At 42.4% G+C, this 18,144-nt stretch overlaps 1 protein-coding gene across 18 annotated transcripts; it reads left to right on the top strand.

The window, feature by feature from the left end:
• Window positions 1-6,093: 6,093 nt before the first annotated feature.
• On the top strand, window positions 6,094-17,987 carry LOC128444292 (NACHT, LRR and PYD domains-containing protein 5). 18 transcript variants are annotated; one of them, XM_053426734.1, is made up of 13 exons: window positions 6,094-6,304; window positions 6,539-6,620; window positions 7,689-7,785; window positions 7,872-7,995; window positions 8,085-8,219; window positions 8,319-8,438; window positions 8,896-9,110; window positions 9,330-11,397; window positions 12,113-12,286; window positions 12,824-12,997; window positions 14,769-14,945; window positions 15,769-15,942; window positions 17,210-17,987. In XM_053426734.1, exons 5-13 carry the CDS (start codon window positions 8,092-8,094, stop codon window positions 17,235-17,237), a joined length of 3,258 nt encoding a protein of 1,085 aa, XP_053282709.1. In that variant the 5' UTR covers window positions 6,094-6,304; window positions 6,539-6,620; window positions 7,689-7,785; window positions 7,872-7,995; window positions 8,085-8,091; the 3' UTR covers window positions 17,238-17,987. The 18 variants fall into 18 exon arrangements, 17 of the variants coding, with proteins under 17 accessions (XP_053282709.1, XP_053282688.1, XP_053282676.1 ...); XM_053426713.1 differs by having other exon boundaries at window positions 7,658-7,785; window positions 7,872-7,971; XM_053426701.1 differs by having other exon boundaries at window positions 7,658-7,785.
• The last annotated feature ends 157 nt before the right edge of the window (window positions 17,988-18,144 follow it).

Genomic DNA, 18,144 nt, shown 5'->3' with positions numbered 1-18,144 from the left:
GCTGGGAAATAATTGACGATGGGAGGTTCCCAGCAGAGACAAGGGACAGAAAGTGTCTGAGAGATGATGTCCTGAAGACAGTGGACATGTTTGGCCTGTTGTGTTGAACAGTTGTGTTATTTTGTGGAGACACTTGTCTCAACATGATGATGTCACTTCCTGTTCAAGCCCGTCTCAGTTCTTTGTTACTTCAGGATCAGAAATGTTTGACAGAGTCAGTTCCTGACAGGCTCCAGTTCTCACTGTGTGGAGAGGTCATCATGTGACTTTGTGAGGATCCTCAACACACGTGTGTCAGTGTAACATGTGACTGTGACGCCATGTTCATGAACACGCTGCTCTAACATCTGTCCAGCAGATGTGGAAGCTCTGAGGTTCATTCACTGCGTAGTTTCAGGTTTAGTTTAGTTTAGTTTAAGATTAGTTTAAGTTTAGTTTAAGTTTGTGTTTATCTCAGGTTCAGGTTAGTTTAACCTCTTTCTCTCCCTCAACGCATGTTTGAGGTAAATGGAGCAGAGTAACTTACGACCATTTCTGAAATGAGAATATTAATTTGTGTTATTTGTTCTTAAAGAGTTTTGAGGCTTCAGCAGCAGAGGAGTGAAAATAGTTTTTATCTGATGATTGACAAAGAGAAAACTACAGGACATCACAAGACTTAGTGTGGAAATGAGGACGGGAAAGTGTCTCCGTCTGATTTCTGTCTTTAAGAGACGAGTTGGAGAGTGGGGGTGCAAGGACGATTTAGAGATAATAACAGTTTAAAGATGTCTCACGTTGAATCATTGATTGATGCTGAGTTTTATTCATGTTCAGGTGAGTGTAGTTTAGTTGTTGAACTCTGATATAAAAGTTCACGCGACGCAGCTTCGGTGGAAATACAGGAACTAACACACTTTTTGTCTTTTGTCTGATTTTAACGATGAATCAAAGTTTTCAGGTCGTTGTCGCCTTTAGACAGTGACTTGATATTTTACAGTTTCACTTGAACTGTATTATTAATAACACAAATACAAGGAACTTTAATGAAAACATTTGTATTTTTGTCAAATGTAACATCTATTAGTATGGTTCATTCTGTAAAATGAAAGTTTCTATATCAGCAACATGAAGCAGATGTGTCTGTGAACGTCTCTGATAATTTCATCTGTTATTTCTGTCGTTTCCTAGAGGAGATGTTTGTTTCAGGTTCGTGGAGCAAAAGCAAAAGAACAAAGAAATGCATGATATAAAAACATTTGTATTTTTGTCAAATGCTTTAGCTCGCTGCTGCTACCCCTCAGACATTTAACTGGCACTCAAAACAGTTCAATCTGAGGAGGGCTGTTTTAGACAGGGTAAAAAGGTGCTGTTTTAATATGGGGTGCCGTTTGTAAAGCAGCTCACGCTGAAAATAACAGCAAAAAAAACCTTGTCACATTTAGCTTCAAACCATGTTTAAAAAACTGGTGTGAATTTTTGAGAGTCACTTTTTTGCACATTTACAACAATATTTGTCAACTTTGTCAACTAAATATTTCAATCCAAATGTTAAATGTTACACTTAAATGTTAAATGTTAAATGTTAAATCTAAATGCTAAATCTAAATCTAAATCTAAATGTCGTTTCCTAGAGGAGATGTTTGTTTCAGGTTCGTGGAGCAAAAGCAAAAGAACAAATAAATGCATGATATAAAAAAAGAAGTTCAATGGATTCAATAAGATTAAGAGAGAAAGAAAACAAATATCTCTAGATGAAGAAGAGGAGCCGACCACGTAGAAGATGAAGACGTCAACTTGGAAAGACGAGGAGATTCCAGAGCTGCCTTCTTCTTCTGTGAAAGACCAAGAAGCTTCAGTCACTGAACCATCAAACCCATTTGAATCCAGCTGCTGGTTTGAGGTGGAGACATAGTGTTGCTTTAAGTCTGTTTTAACTCTGGACAACATCCGGCAGAGACTTGAAAACCAGCAGCACCTGAATGAAACATCCTGAACTGATCTGTTCAGGAGACTCACAAAACCTGATCCAGGTTAAAGCTGATTTTTAATCATTTAAAGCACAGGAAAGAATGTACAGATTAGTATTGTATATCTGGTACTTTTTTTTAAACTTTACTTTATCGACTGTTGTGGCACATTTAATGTTTTATTAAAATGTATTTTTATTAATCTGTGTGGCATCTTTCTGTATGACAAATTTAGGATTTTACTCATCAGGGGATGAAAAGACTTTAAATCTAAAAATCTAAATTAATCTCCAGATGAAAGGTCTCTGGTTCGACTCCACGGAGAAACAACAAAAAGACGAACCTGATTGATCCCTACCCTGTCTAGTGCCCCTGAGCAAGGCACCTTACTCCCCCAACATCTGCTCCCCGGGCGCCGTACATGGTCGCTCACTGCTCTGTGTGTCCTGCACCAGATGGGTCAAAAGCAGAGGTTAAATTTCCCTACCTGCATGAGTGTGCCTGTGCATGTCTGTGAATGTGTTTGGGACTAATAAATGCAGCTTATCTTATTTTATGTCTTCTCCTCTGGCTCTACCGTGTGGTCACTGGTTGTTCCAACACTTCCTGAGATCTTATGTTGTTCCTCTGATCATGAACTTCACCCTCAGTGGAAACACTTGTTTCCTTCAGGAGACAGAATCACTCTTTTCTTTTATCCTCTTTCACTGGATCATTTCCTCCTTTACTTCCAGCCCTCGTCCTCCTACAGTGATCATTGATTCATCTCAACCAGGGGTCGGAAACCTTTACTAACCTAAGAGCCCTTTTGGCCCCTCCTCCCCCAAATTAAGCCTTTAACAGACTCCTGCAGCAAACTGTTGATATCTGTGACATCAACAGGAGGTTTTTAGATTTGATAGATTTATTCATCAGTTTCTCTTCTTTTATTTTGTTCTATTCTTTAATCTACTCACAACATTTCTGGTTCTACAGCTTTGGTCATTTAAATATTCAAAACTAAACTATATAAGTATTAATGCAAAACTATGATACTTGTGGTCACGGATGGAATAAAAGTTGAATTGTGCTTTTATGATCCAACTGATCAAATGGAAACTGACTCCAGTGTTTCTAGATGTGTAGTTAATCAGTTTGAGTTCAGGATTAATGAGTCTGGATGGAACCGGACCTGATGAAGTGTCTTGTTTTCTTTTCCCGTGTGATGAGTGTGAGTCTGAAGATAAAGATGTGGGACCGGGCGACGGGAGATAAGAGAGTTATTTTAATTTGCCTGTAATGTGTTGCTGTGTCAGGGAAGCAGAGGATCTCCTGAGAGAGAAACCTCTGGGCTGTTTCCTCGTCCGCCTCAGTGAAAAGGCCGTGGGCTACCTTTTGTCCTACAGGTGAGACAGACCACGTCTGTGATCGCTGCTCGACTGTCTGTGATTCCTCTCACTGTGCCTTTTCCTCTGAAGGGGCCACGACCGGTGCCGCCATTTTGTCATCGCCCAGGATCCCTATGGGCAGTTTGTCCTATCAGGAGACTGTCAGACGTTTGAGTGACCACAAGGAGCAGAGCTGATGGTGTTAGGAACAGAAACTTCTGATATCCTCACTTCTCTTGTCTTCTCTTTCTGCAGAACATGAAATGGAAGAAATTCTTCCCTGAATACAAGAAGAAATAAATGTGAATCTGTTTGTTTAACATTTGGAGAAACAAGACAAAAATTAAATGAGTTTTATAAACAGTTCTAATAATCCAAGTTTTAAAGTGAAAATTCAGATGTTTAAGAACAATAAAGATTCTGTTTAAATTCAGCCTCAGTTTTTATTCATGGTCGATTTGTGTTGTGAACTAAAGATTTGAAACAAACTGCTCAAAACTTATTTTTACTACTATTAATTAATTTGAACTTTGCTTTTTATCATGAACTTTGTTTTTACCACTTTTTATCAAAAGGTTTCATTGATTTTAAACCTTTAATCTTAATTTAAAGGTTTATCAATTTGTTCTGTTGATAAACATCTCTTCTGTTGTTCATTTCTGTCGTGAGAAATTTTGTGTCAATGTTACAACAAATCAATTTTCACACTGATCAGTAGGTGGCGCTATGACTCTGAACTAATATGAATATATGGAGCTGTTGAGGTCAGGATTGTGGTCATAGGTCAGAAGTTCGGAGCTGGTTGGATAATGCAGAGTGGATTTACCTAGTACTTCCTGTTTCATGGTGAATCAGTTGGTGGCGCTATGACACTGAGGAAATATTGATACATAGAGGTGTTCAGGCTTGGACTCTGATCATGAGACAGATGTTTGGTGGTGATAGGACAATGCACAGTGGAGTTATGACAACATCGTGTCCTTTGGCGAAGGTTGATTCTTCGTCGCACATCAATGTTTACACAGTTTGAAAAAACATCACAATTCTGATCATGGTCACATGACTTGACTGAGCTCTGTTCAGCTGTATATTGTTAAGCAGCCAGGAGCAGTTCATCAAAGTATAAAACACGTCACTTCCTGTAGCTAGCAGGTGGCGTATTGATGAGTGAATATTGACGCATGGATCTGATCGGGGCGGGACTGTGAATGTGTGAATGAGGTTTGAGGCTGATAGAACAATGCACAGAGGAGTTATAATAAATCCCTCTTTTTTGGCGAATCATCAAAATGTCACACCACGGTCACACTGTGTAACCTACACTTTAAAAATGATCATTTTACTCTTTATCATGAACTAAAGTTATCTCTCAACATTAATTGACAGACATTAAGTTTAATAGAGTTTTCAACATATCAACTATGTGTGAACGAGCTCTTCAGCCCTAGGGAAGAAGATTTGTGCCCTGTGCAAAACGTGGTCATACACTGCCCTCTAGTGATCAATATTGCAGGTGTAGCTCAATCATCTTGATTTGACTCATCAAACTTAAATGCCACGCCACGGTCACATTGTGTGATGAAACAAATTTGAAAAATGTCCACTAAATGCAAAATGGCGGTATTCCTGTTGGGTTTTTCATAATGCTCCTCGAGACTTTGTTTGTCTGGTCACGATTCACCTGGGCTATGATTTTTGTGAAGATCGTTCAAAGGGAAACCTGGGGACTGAGTTCCAGGGGGCGCTGGTGAGCCATTGTGCCACGCACATTGCCAAATACTCCGGAAAACATACATTTTCACCACTTTCTAATTTTCTGCAAACTTTGGTAAGAAGTTGAGCACGTTGAAGCCTTGAGAAGCCAATTCATTTGGGTTAGAATATTAATAACATGAGCCAACATTAACTTCAATCCAGATTACATATGTTTTAAGAGGGGAGGGGGGGGGGCTCTGAACCACGCCCACTAATCACATCGAAGACATCAGAGGAATCTATGACACCCCCCCCCCGACACCACACAGATGCGACAACCTTGTGTTTTGATGGTGTGTTATCAAACGCCACCTAGTTTGAATCTCCATGTTGTTGAGATGACGTCATTTAAAGTTGATCGAATGTGTAACGTAAAAAATTGGCGACTTCCTGTTGCGTTTTTGTTTTAGTAATGTTGTTTTACTGTTCCTAGAAAAAAAAAATACTATATATAAATCGGTGAAAGCTAACTGAGGGGCTTTTCATTAGGTGGCGCTGTTGAGCCATTTGGCCACGTCCATTTCAAATTACTCTACAATACAATTCATTTTTGTTGTTTTGAATTTCCTGCAAACTTTGGTGTGAATTTGAGCGTCTAGGTCAGGGGTCGGCAACCTTTACTATCAAAAGAGCCATTTCTCCTCTTCACCCAAATATAACTTATCTGGAGCCGCAAAATAAATTTGATAATACAAATTATATAAAGTTATAAGTATAAAGTAATGTATATAGTTATACTCAGTGTTAAAATGAACTAGTTTAAAGTTGTGTTCATGCAGATGAAAATGAACTAGTTCACATTCATATGTAATATTTTTTAATTTTGAATTAAGTTCTTGGTTCCAGAACTGAAATAGCTCACTTTCATTTGTTTAATTTTATATTCATGGAGATTATTTAGGAGACGAGCTGACGATCATGTGTTTAGTTATAAATCGATGGTACTAAATTTCTTGATGTTTAAATTGTTCGCCCCGGGTTGGTGTGAGCTGAAAGGATGCAGCCACAGAGAGGAAGTACAGGGGGGGAAGCACTTTACAGATTCACTTTCGGTTTGCATTATGTTCACAATAGGACTTAGAGGTGTGGTCCTCAGTCTGATCTCTGCAGAGTCTGAACCTCAGCTGCTCTGACTCGTTTACTGTTCGTTTGTCTTCAGGACTTTAGCTCCGGTTATTAGGAGTTCACCAGGTTTCAGGTCTGTTCTTCAGTAACAGACACGGAGGTGGTTCGGTGAGTAAACTCTTGTTTTGTTAATGCTTCACAGGTTTCACTTCCACATATGTGTGTGTGTGTGGTGGGGGGCTTTACAGATTCACTTTCGGTTTGCATTATGTTCACTGCGGGACTTCGAGGTGTGAGTCCTCAGTCTGATCTCTGCAGAGTCTGAACCTCAGCTGCTCTGACTCGGTGTCATGAGTCCAACCAGCTGTTAACTCGTCTCTTCTTCCATTGATCCACATTCAGTTCTCACAGGATGAAAGAAAGATGTCTGTGTTCAAGTCTCTGGTTGTGTTGATCCTCTTCATGTGGACTCTCACCACAGCAGGTACGTGACGTCTCATCTCACTATATAATTATATCCATCATATCCTCACTATATAGAGTTCGTGACAGTAGAGAGGTTGGAAAAATTCACACTTACAACAACTCACAACATTAATGAAAAACATTTGTTGAAGAAAAACATTTACGATGAAGATAATTAAAAGTATAAAAACACAAACTACTGAAGGTTTCCTTACTATATAAAGATGTGTATGTGAGTAGTATGTGTGTGTGTGTGCGTGTGTGTGCGCGTGTGTCTACGTGAGTGAGTGAGCTTTCAAAATGGCCACTATAAAGATAAAGGACCCCCCTGGTGGCGGTGTCAGAGAGATGTGTGGGTGTGTGTGTTGGTGTCAGGTTAGAGGAAGTAGCTCGTTGCATGTACAGCAAGACTTTGAAGAGCAAAACATTAACTTTAAAATAACTTATAACCAAAATATCAAAGCAACACAAATCAAACTTATAAACTTCCCCCGGAATCGAATAAACAGTCTTTTCTTAGCCTAGTATAATTATTAAGCCCAGCTTCTCTTCAGCTGGAACCAGAGCCATAGTCAAGGTGGAGGGAATTATGAACAATTCCAAATACTATCACACAAACCTGGAACAAACCGAAAACATTATATAAGCATTCAATGAGAATTTGAACAGCACATTATTCTACAGTATTTGTCACGAGTTATAATTTAGATAAAAGGGCAGGAATCTAAACGAAAACATTACAATCAGATTTTAATTGTTAATATGCTGCTTATAAACAATGACTTTCAAGTGTGTTAAGCATTATAATAATATTATATGCAGAACAAAACTAAAAACGAAGATGTCTCAAGAGTTAAAATGTTTATTCAAACCACACAAATCAAATTAAAAGTTTAAGTATTCTGTTGAAAATATAATTGTAATTAAACTAATACATTAAGTGCAAAGGTGCAGTGTGATAATATGTATTTAGCACAGTGAATGTTGTTAAGAGGGTCAGGGTATTCAAACCTCTGGGGATGAATTCCTGCTCCTTTAATAGTCGCCTCTTTTTAGATTCGCAGTCAGATCATTTCTGTCGCTGCAGTTTCCTCTCAATGGGAGGAGCCTCCAGTGAAATTTAAAGTGTTCAGACTCGTTCTAACTTCAAGGAGCAGACGGAGGAGACGTGAAGTCTGAGGCTGGTGAGTGTTCAGCTACATTTATATTATTCATTCATATTATTTGACTGTCACAGACTCTGGTTCAGTTTTCTACTTGTGGACTTTAGAGAGAAGAAGATTCAGGATGAACTTCTGTCAGTGAATCAACAGTTTGACTCGACGCTGTGATTGGCTGAGTCCAACACATTAAACCTACAACTGTCTCAGGTTACGTGACAACAGGGACCCAGTGTAGGAGCGTTTGTTCTATTTGAAGAAACACTGAGTTTACTACCTGGCTTCATTGTGTGTGTTTGAGCTCACAGTGTTTTTCCTCTCAGACTGAAGATGAGTGGTTATGAGGAGGAAGAGGACAGAGCAGCGTCTCCAGGGTTCAGCTGTGTGTCTCTGAAGAGTGACTGGTCCATGTTTGAGCCTCCATGCTTCAGTAAAGAACCTGGACCCTCACACACAAAGTAAGAGACCTGCTACAAACATGTGAAGCTCCAAACTGAATCCTCACAGAATGAACCAGTGAATGATGTGTTCTGAATAAAACATGTTTGTGTTTGCAGAGGTCAGGACCACAGACTGAGAGCAGAGTCTCCAGGGTCCAGCTGTCTGTCTCTGAAGAGTGACTGGTCCATGAGTCAGCCTCCACTCTTCAGTAATGAACCTGGACCCTCACACACAGAGTAAGAGACTGTTTCTACTGGGACCTGCTCTGAAGAGGATCTAGTTTCCTCTAGTGTGGCCCCTGCATTAGGACACAGCTTCATTGAAGTTGGTGACTAATCTCTCAGAATCACTCAAAGAGCTCAGACCTCCACCAAGAACCAACACGCTCCTTATGAAACCACTTTGAAATCCACTAGAGACTCATTTGGATTTGGATCTGCACCAAATTCCACACACTGGTAAACATCAGTCCTCTGAACATGTCTGGGAAAGAGGACCCCCCCCCCCCTCCCCCCCGATCTGGTTCACAGACCACAACCTTCCACCAAGTTTACTGGTAATCTGTGGTTTTTTATAATCCCACTAACGAACCAACAAACACACAAACATACTGGGTGAACACAAAACCTCCTTGACAGAAGTGATGACAACCTGTGACTGTGACATGTGAGTTATCAGGACATGTCTTCACAGGGAGAGGAAGAGGAGTCATGTTTCTGAGGAGGAGCAGTCGTCCTGCTGTGCTTCGTGTCAGGACGTCCTGAAGGATCCAGTCTCCACCAGCTGTGGACACTGGTTCTGCAGACAGTGCATCACCTCATACTGGGACCAGTCTGGCTCTTCAGGAGACTCCTCCTGTCCCCAGTGTGGACAAAGATCCAGAACAGGAGCTGGAGGTCAGACAGCCGGTCAGAGCAGCACTGTACATGTGTCTGCTGATGTCTTCACTTCTGACAACAGCACATGTGGTTTTATTTTGTTCCTTCATACAGCATCAACATTTAACATCGTTAGAAAAGCACAAAGTTAAAAAGCTTTTATTTTCTGTAGTTTTTCTGTATCTGATGAAAACAATCAGCAGATTCTCAGATTCTCTGTCTCTCACATTGTTTCTTGTCTTTCAGCAGATCGTGGTCTGCAGGAGGTTTCAGATGAACAGAAGCTCAGTGTGAGGAGGAGATGTGAACATGTGACTGAAGGAAGTGATGAAACAGGAAGTAGAACCCTCCTCAACAGGATCTACACTGAGCTCTACATCACAGAGGGACAGAGTGAAGAGGTTAATACTCAACATGAGGTGAGGCAGCTTGAGACGGCTTCCAAGATGAAGATCCTCCAGGACACTCCCATCAAGGTCCACGACATCTTTAAAGCCTCCACTGACCAGCAGAGCAGCATCAGAGTCGTCCTGACCAACGGCGTCGCTGGCGTTGGAAAAACCTTCTCGGTGCAGAAGTTCACTCTGGACTGGGCAGAGGGTTCAGAGAACCAGGATGTGGGTCTGCTGGCTGTGCTTTCGTTCAGGGAGCTGAACCTGGTGAAGGACCAGCAGCACAGTCTTCTCACGCTGCTCCATGTTTTCCATCCAGCGTTACAGAAGCTCACGGCAGAGACGCTCGCTGTCTGTAAACCTTTGTTCATCTTTGACGGCCTGGATGAAAGCAGACCTTCTCTGGACTTCAACCACAGGGAGCTTGTGTCTGAGGTCACACAGAGGTCATCAGTCAACGTGCTGCTGACAAACCTCATCCGGGGGAATCTGCTTCCCTCGGCTCTCGTCTGGATAACCTCCAGACCTGCGGCGGCCAATCAGATCCCTCCTGCATGTGTTGACAGGGTCACAGAAATACGAGGCTTCACTGAGGTCCAGAAGGAGGAGTACTTCAGGAGGAGGTTCAGTGATGAAGAGCTGTGCAGCAGAATCATCTCACACATCAAGACGTCCAGGAGCCTCCACATCATGTGTCAAATCCCAGTCTTCTGCTGGATCAGTGCTACAGTTCTGGAGCACATGTTGACCACAGACCAGAGAGGAGAGCTGCCCAAGACCCTGACTGACCTGTACTCACACTTCCTGCTGGTTCAGACAAAGAGGAAGAACATCAAGTACGGTGAGGGACATGAGACGACTCCACAGCAGCTGACGGAGGCTGACAGGGACGTTCTCCTGAAGCTGGGGAGGCTGGCACTTAAACATCTGGAGGAAGGAAACATCATGTTCTACCAAGAAGACCTGGAGCGGTGTGGTCTTAATGTCACAGAGGCCTCGGTGTACTCAGGAGTTTGTACTGAGATCTTCAGAAGAGAGTGTGTGATCTTCAAGAAATCAGTCTACTGCTTTGTTCATCTGAGCGTTCAGGAGTTTCTGGCTGCAGTCTACATGTTCCACTGTTACACCGAGAGGAACACAGAAGAACTCAACAACTTCTTAGGAACATATGGGAACCCAGACAGTACCTTCTCCCTGGATGACCTCCTGAAGAGAACCATGGAGAAATCCCTCACCAGTACAAATGGTCATCTGGACCTGTTTGTTCGCCTCCTTCACGGCATCAGTCTGGAGTCCAACCAGAGAGTCTTAGGAGGCCTGCTGGGTCGGACAGACAACAATCCAGAGAACAATCCAGAGAACAATCCAAAGAACAATCCAGATATCATCCAGAGAGTCTTTGGAGGCCTGCTGGGTCGGAGAAAGAACAATCCAGAGAAGAATCCAGAGAACAATCCAAAGAACAATCCAGATATCATCCAGAGAGTCTTTGGAGGCCTGCTGGGTTGGAGAAAGAACAATCCAGAGAAGAATCCAGAGAAGAAACTAGAGAACAATCCAGAGATCAGCCAGAGAGTCTTAGGAGGCCTGCTGGGTCGGACAGAGAACAATCCAGAGATCATCCAGAGAGTCATCAACAACCTGAAGGAGATGAAGAGTGATGACATTTCTCCTGACAGAAGCATCAACATCTTCCACTGTCTGACTGAGATGAACGACCACTCAGTTCATCAGCAGATGAAACAGTTCCTGACGTCAGAGAACAGATCAAAGGAGAAACTCTCTGGGATCCACTGCTCAGCTCTGGCCTACATGCTGCAGATGTCAGAGGAGGTTCTGGATGAGTTGGACCTGAAGAAGTTCAACACATCAGAACAGGGTCGACAGAGACTGATCCCAGCTGTGAGGAACTGCAGGAAGGCTCTGTGAGTCCAGACATGATCAATAACATGTTCAATCAGTGAAGTGTGTGTGTGTGTGTGTGTGTGTGTGTGTGTGTGTGTATGTGTGTGTGTGTGATAAAGTTATTATCTCATGTACATATGAGAACAACTAGATCAGATGTGGAGAGTGAAATCATTGGCAATTGATGTATATACTGTGTATATAGATATAGATATATCTATATCTATATCTATATATATGATCAAACAGCTAGCACAGAGTGAGGAGACGATCACTGAATCAGTGTTTGGATGAGAATCACTGACGGTTCCTTGAAACTGAAGAAGCAGGAAATATAGTTTCTTCTTCTTTCTGGTCAAACCAGAAAGAAGAAGAAACTATGCATGTTGACTTCACAACAATATGAGGTCACTGTGACCTTTGATCTTTGACCACTGAAATCTAATCAGTTTGTCTTTGAGTCAAAATGTGAAGAAATCCCCTGAAGACAGACTTGAGATATCATGTTCAAGAGGCCATGAAAATGTTGTGTGACCTTGACCGTTGACCTTTGACCACCTGACTCTAATGATTCCTCTGTTAGTCTGAATGAACGCTTGAACCAAATCTGAAAGGATTCTCTTCAGGAGTTTTTAACAAAGAGGGGATTTACCAGAGTGAGGGTCACATGATCACGTTTTTTATGAATGTTGTGTTTTCTGATTTAATTCTTACAGATATTTTCTTTAATTACAGACTCAGTTGGTGTCGACTCTCAGAGACTCACTGTGAAGTCGTGGCCTCAGCTCTGAAGTCAGACCCCTCACATCTGAGAGAACTGGATCTGAGTTACAACAAGCTGCAGGATTCAGGAGTGAAGCTGCTGTGTTCTGGACTGGAGAGTCCAAACTGTCGACTGGAGACTCTGAGGTCCTTAAATCCTTCTTCACTTTTCAGACTTTCTTTCTTATTGAGTCATTATTTATTTAAATTGTCTCAGTTCTGCTCTGCTCACTGCCCCTCAGTCATCTGTCACTCACCCAGCCTGTCAGTCACGTCCACCTCATCAACTCCATTCACCTGCACTCACCTGCTCCTGATCACTAAGAAAGTGTCAGTAAATAACATGTGGACTGAGGCCGAGCACTCGTCCTCCTCAGGTTTTCAAAATAAGACAAATTCTTATTGAAACATGTTGGACAGTTGATAAGTATAGAAACAAACAGGAAGTGACTGTCAGGAGCCATCCCTACTTTAAACAGTGTTTAATTACACAAACCTGCTCAGTGACCAACACACAGAGAAGAAGCTGATGAATGAAACAATGGTCCAACATGTCTGATCTGATATTTATCTTCAGGTCACAGACTGGACTGAGGTCAGCAGCATGTTGAGAGTCTGTGTTGACATGATGACGATCCACAACAACAGGAGGACACATTCTAATATTCATATTTCTTTATCCAGGTTGTATAACTGCAGTCTGTCAGAGATCAGCTGTTCTTCTCTGGCTTCAGCTCTGAGGTCAAACCCCTCTCATCTGAGAGAACTGGATCTGAGTAGAAACAACCTGCAGGACTCAGGAGTGAAGGAGCTGTGTGGTTTTCTACAGAGTCCAACCTGTCGACTGGAGACTCTGAGGTCAGACATCATGTTTTAATGTTAACGGTTCAGTCTAAATTGAATGTATATATTTAAATATAAAGTACTTAAATATATAGTATGTAAATATAAAGTATGTAAATATATAGTTTTTATTTATAAAGTATGTAAATATACAATATGCTAATATAAAGTATGTCAATATAAAGTATTTAAATATAAACGTCTCATTCTAAAGTAAAGAAAACAACAACTGGTTCAATTCAGTTGAAACTACTGAAAATTTCTCTAGGATTCTTTTCTCTTCAGTTTCTAACAATGGATCCTTTCACCTGAATCTTCCACACTGGAGCTTTAAGGTCAAAGGTCAGAACATGTGTTCCTAACAGTGAACACTGATACTGAGCTGAGAGATGTTTGTAGAATGAGCTCTGAGGACCGAGTGAGGATCAATGTGACTGAAGTTTTACTGACAGAGAAACAATCCACTGCTGGACAATATGTCCATGTAATGTTTCTGTGGAAGCTAACCAGGACTTGTCCCGGTGGTCCAGTGGACTGACCACATGACAGCATGCTGCGTTCTTGTTCTGGGTTCATTTCCAACATGAAACCCTTCCTCTGGTTTCAGGACTTACACGGGGTCGTCCATGCCTTTATCTGTTCACCACTAGATCTCTGTCCCGCCCTGTACACACGTGTTCCTCAGGCTCCCTGCACCACTTTCAACTGGTCCAACTGCTGCTCAGATAATCGCCACTTCAAGAAAACATGATCATAGAACTTCTCGCCCTTTCACACATCAACTGTGGAACATGTTCTGACAAGTGGGTCGGACATGTTCTGGAGCTGAAGCAGCAGCAGGAGATTGTCCGGGTCCGACTCGTTCACAGCAACAGGAACATGTGGGAACATTCAGACGAGGGGCGGAGCCTAAACACATATCTCCATGGTAACCATGGTTATGTTAAGTTATGTTAAGTGACAGGTTCACTGTGAAGGAGTTAGTGACGTCTCCAGGTGTCGTACATGTGAACGTAGTCCACTTGTTCACGTGTACGACTCCTGAACATGTCCAGAAAGATATTTAGAGACATCTAGTGGTGAAGTTACATATTACAAACAACTGAGCCCCGAGGACACGAGGACTTTCAAGCTGTTTTCAGTCATGAACTCTGTAAAATAGTGTCTGGACATTTTCTGGAGTTTGACTTTCACATATGAAGAACGGGTGGAGCAGCAGGAGGCGGAGCCTGTATATAGCAGCAGGAGGCGGAGCCTGTAGAGCAGCAGGAGGCGGAGCCTGTATATAGCAGCAGGAGGCGGAGCCTGTAGAGCAGCAGGAGGCGGAGCCTGTAGAGCAGCAGGAGGCGGGACATGACGTATAAACTCTGCTGTGGACAGATCAGTGTTGTTGTTTACAGCTCATCCGGCGTCGGCCCTCATCACCAGAAGATCTGGAATCTCCTCGTGTTTCCAAGTGGACGTCTTCGTCTTCTACGTGTCCGGCTCCTCTTCTTCATCCTGAGATATTTGTGTTCTTACAGTTTCACGTCCGTCTCACGTGTTTGTGTCCTCAACACGTCCACTCGCTCTCTGTGAATCCTCTGGACATTCACCTGCTCTATTCTCACATGGACTCACCCAGAAACTTTATTAAGAGGCAGAAAGGAAAAGTTCCAGAAAATGTCCAGAACAACTTGACTCAGACTTCAGGTCTGAAAACATAGACAGTAATGTTTTGTCAGAATCCTTTATTTTCACACATGAACTCAGTTTAATTCACAGTTAAGTTTTATTCTTTATCCAGGTTGATTCTCTGCAGTCTGTCAGAGATCAGCTGTTCTTCTCTGGCTTCAGCTCTGAGGTCAAACCCCTCTCATCTGAGAGAACTGGATCTGAGCTACAACAGAGACCTGCAGGACTCAGGAGTGAAGGAGCTGTGTAGTTTTCTACAGAGTCCAACCTGTCGACTGGAGACTCTGAGGTCAGTTCACTGACTGACTTTTGTAGATCTCATATCTATAATACACCATTTATACACAATTTATGTCATTTAATTCTAATTTAACATAATTCCTCTTCATACATAACTTGAATCCATTCATTAATTAATCTGTGATATTTTAAATATTCAGCTACTTGTTAAAACACTGAGTTTAGTTCTGGATTTCCTAAACTGATCTGCAGGACAGAGACCGGGTCCAAATAATCTATTTGTACTGAATCAGGATCAGTTTTTAGTCCAATATGTGTGGTGTCTTGTCATTTTAGTTTGTTAATTTCAGTCTCTTCTGTGTATTTTCTGTTTCCTGTTTTATTTTGTAGTATCTGTCCCTTGTGTGTGGTTTCCATCTTCACTTCCTTTCGGTGATTGTCTTCCCAGTCCTCATGTGTTTCCCCTGGGGTTAATTGTTCCTGCCTTCCCTCTGTGTCTTCTTAAGCCTCTGTGTTCCCCAAGCCCCTTGTCGGTTTGTACTAGTTGTTTTCTCCCCACGTCGTGAGAATAGGTTTGTTTCTTCCAGCTGTCTCGACCAGCTTCCTCGTTCCTTGTTCTCTGTGCGCCTTGTCGCCAGTTACTTATGTTAGTGTTCCTGTTTTGTTTTTGTCTTGTTTAAAACCCTTTTATTATATTAAATACCTTTTGTTTGATAACCTCTGCATCCTGGGTCCATCTCCTCACTCAAACCGTAACAATATGTCTGATTTCATATTTATCTTCCATGTTATGAGTCTGTGCTGACATGAATATGTGTCTGTTATTTTCACACATGAACTCAGTTTAATTCAAAGTTTTATTCTTTATCCAGGTTGATGAACTGCAGTCTGTCAGAGATCAGCTGTTCTTCTCTGGCTTCAGCTCTGAGGTCAAACCCCTCTCATCTGAGAGAACTGGATCTGAGAGGAAACCACCTGCAGGACTCAGGAGTGAAGGAGCTTCTTGATCTACAGCAGAGTTCAACCTGTCGACTGGAGACTCTGAGGTCAGTAGATGGTTGGAGTCAGTCCACGCTGCTTTCATCAGTATATTACTAAACACAGTCAGTATCACAGATCCAGGGTCTGTGCTACCAAGCAGGATTTGTGGTTATCAGGTTAACTTCAGGTTTAGTTTTTTCAGTTCTACGAAGCTCGTCCACTTCTTAACGAGGTAAATCACCATGGTAACTTCTGATGACAGCTAACCTGCTCCAGGTTAAGTTGGAGATCAACCAGTATAGAAGCTCCGCCCACTGACCACAGTGACTCTACACTGTTGTGTGGTGCTCACTCTCCTTAAAGGGACGGATAAGGGAAGTTTAAATCAACGTCTGGTTGGTTCAGTTGATCTCTAACTCACCCAGAACATCTCAAGGTCTCCAGACTCATCCTGTCCCCAAAACACCACATGACCTCAGTCAGCTTCCTGGAGACAGGTCCATGTGTGTGTCCTCAGAGACAGTGAGAAAGTGTGTGTCCCTGGAGACAGTGAGGCAGTGTGTGTCCCTGGAGACAGTGAGGCAGTGTGTGTCCTCAGAGTCAGTGAGACAGTGTGTGTTCTCAGAGTCAGTGTGTGTTCTCAGAGTCAGTGTGTGTTCTCAGAGTCAGTGTGTGTTCTCAGAGTCAGTGTGTGTCCTCAGAGACAGTGAGACAGTGTGTGTCCTCAGAGTCAGTGAGACAGTGTGTCCACAGTTATTATGTCGTGGTCACGTAATATATTTTGACCAGATGCCACCAGGGGGCGCTGTAACTTACACAAGCTGGACCACAGCTGACAGCCTCACACGAGGGACAGAGACGGTGTCGTCTTCATCTGATCTGAGACAGTTTGTCCTCTCACTTCATCAGTGAAGAACTGATCAGGTGGATCTTTGTCACAGCTCTGAGATCAGTGGAACTGAAGCCTCTCCTCATCACATGGTAACCAGGAGCTCTTTATACAGAGCAGAACCTCTGCTGAGGTCCATCTGTCTCCTCTGGTCCCAGTTTGTCAGAAGCAGATGTTCATCAACACACAGTGAAACATGGCTTCACCTGTAACAGCAGTAAATCCACCTCTCAGGTGTCCACTCTGCACTTTGACATGCAGAGGACACACACTGAGCTCTTAGCGTGTTCATTCCAACACGTGAACATGAAGCAGAGAGGAAGCTGCTCCACCTCTGAACAGGACTGAAGTCCCTGCTGCTCTTTCTACTGGATGAGCTGCATCACTGACTCACAGCTGATGAAGTGAGTCTCTGTGACACTGATGTCTTCTTCTCTCAACAGGTGGGAGTCTGAGTGGAGGACAGTGTGAAGAGGACAGTGTGTGTGGACGGAGGCTGAGCTGTGTCCTGAGGATCCAGAGGCTGAAGCAGCAGCAGCTTGTGTGTAGAGCGGCTCTGACTGGGCCTTGTTACTGGGAGGCAGAGTGGAGACAGAGCTCCAGAGGAATCAGAGGAGGTGGTTGTAATATGTAACTTCACCACTAGATGGCCCTCCACACCGATTGTGTTTATTCACATGAAGAATGTGTTTATTGAAATGACACAACACAAGCAGAATATATAAACCCTCTATAAAGAGTCACATACAGTGTGTTTAAGTTTGTCTTTATTATTGTCCACCTTTGTCCCTCAGTGTGTCTCCATGTGTGTAGAACCACATTCTGTGTACATGTTTGTTTATGATCTTAAAGTTCCTGGATTCACGTCACAAATTGATTTAGTTCAACACAAAGTTCAACACATTGAAATCACTTTGAGTTTAAAATCAGAGTTTTGTCTTTGACACAAAAGATCAAAACTCTGGACTTAAAAATGGGACGTTTTCATTTGTGCATCAGGTGCAGAGCGGTGGTGGCTTTTCTACTTTTGACCCACAGGTGGCGCTGCAGTATAACAGCAGCACATCCCAGTCAAAGCCTTTATATTCAGTCTATGAGTCAAACACATGGATCATTTCCTCTGTGACAAACCAGATGTAACGAGAAGAAAAACATCTCAGAGAGAAAAGTTCTGTTTCTACTTGTCTCTGCTTTAATGCTCAATAAACATCCTTCCACCGACTTCACTGGAATCATGACTCAGCTTTTCTTTCCTCTTCAAACAAACTGGTGGAAACTTCTCGTCCTTGGTGCAGGTAAAAGAACAAAATCACCAGTTTGACATAATGGAAACCAGCAGAAGAAAAGTGAATGAGACATTTACAGAATGAAGAAGAGT

The sequence above is a fragment of the Pleuronectes platessa genome, chromosome 1 (assembly GCF_947347685.1).
Source record: "Pleuronectes platessa chromosome 1, fPlePla1.1, whole genome shotgun sequence".
In the NCBI taxonomy this organism is placed as follows: domain Eukaryota; kingdom Metazoa; phylum Chordata; class Actinopteri; order Pleuronectiformes; family Pleuronectidae; genus Pleuronectes; species Pleuronectes platessa.
The sequence above is the reverse complement of the archived record's forward strand: the minus strand, read 5'-3'. Positions and strand labels throughout refer to the sequence as shown.

What these genes read in the sequence shown, in the direction of transcription:
- LOC128444292 (XM_053426753.1), top strand. Translation starts at nt 8,092, where the DNA reads ATGAGTGGTTATGAGGAGGAAGAGGACAGAGCAGCGTCTCCAGGGTTC. An exon ending in AGGAACTGCAGGAAGGCTCT is followed by an intron (nt 11,398 to 12,112) that starts GTGAGTCCAGAC and finishes CTTTAATTACAG; the next exon opens with ACTCAGTTGGTGTCGACTCT. An exon ending in TGTCGACTGGAGACTCTGAG is followed by an intron (nt 15,943 to 17,209) that starts GTCAGTAGATGG and finishes TTCTCTCAACAG; the next exon opens with GTGGGAGTCTGAGTGGAGGA.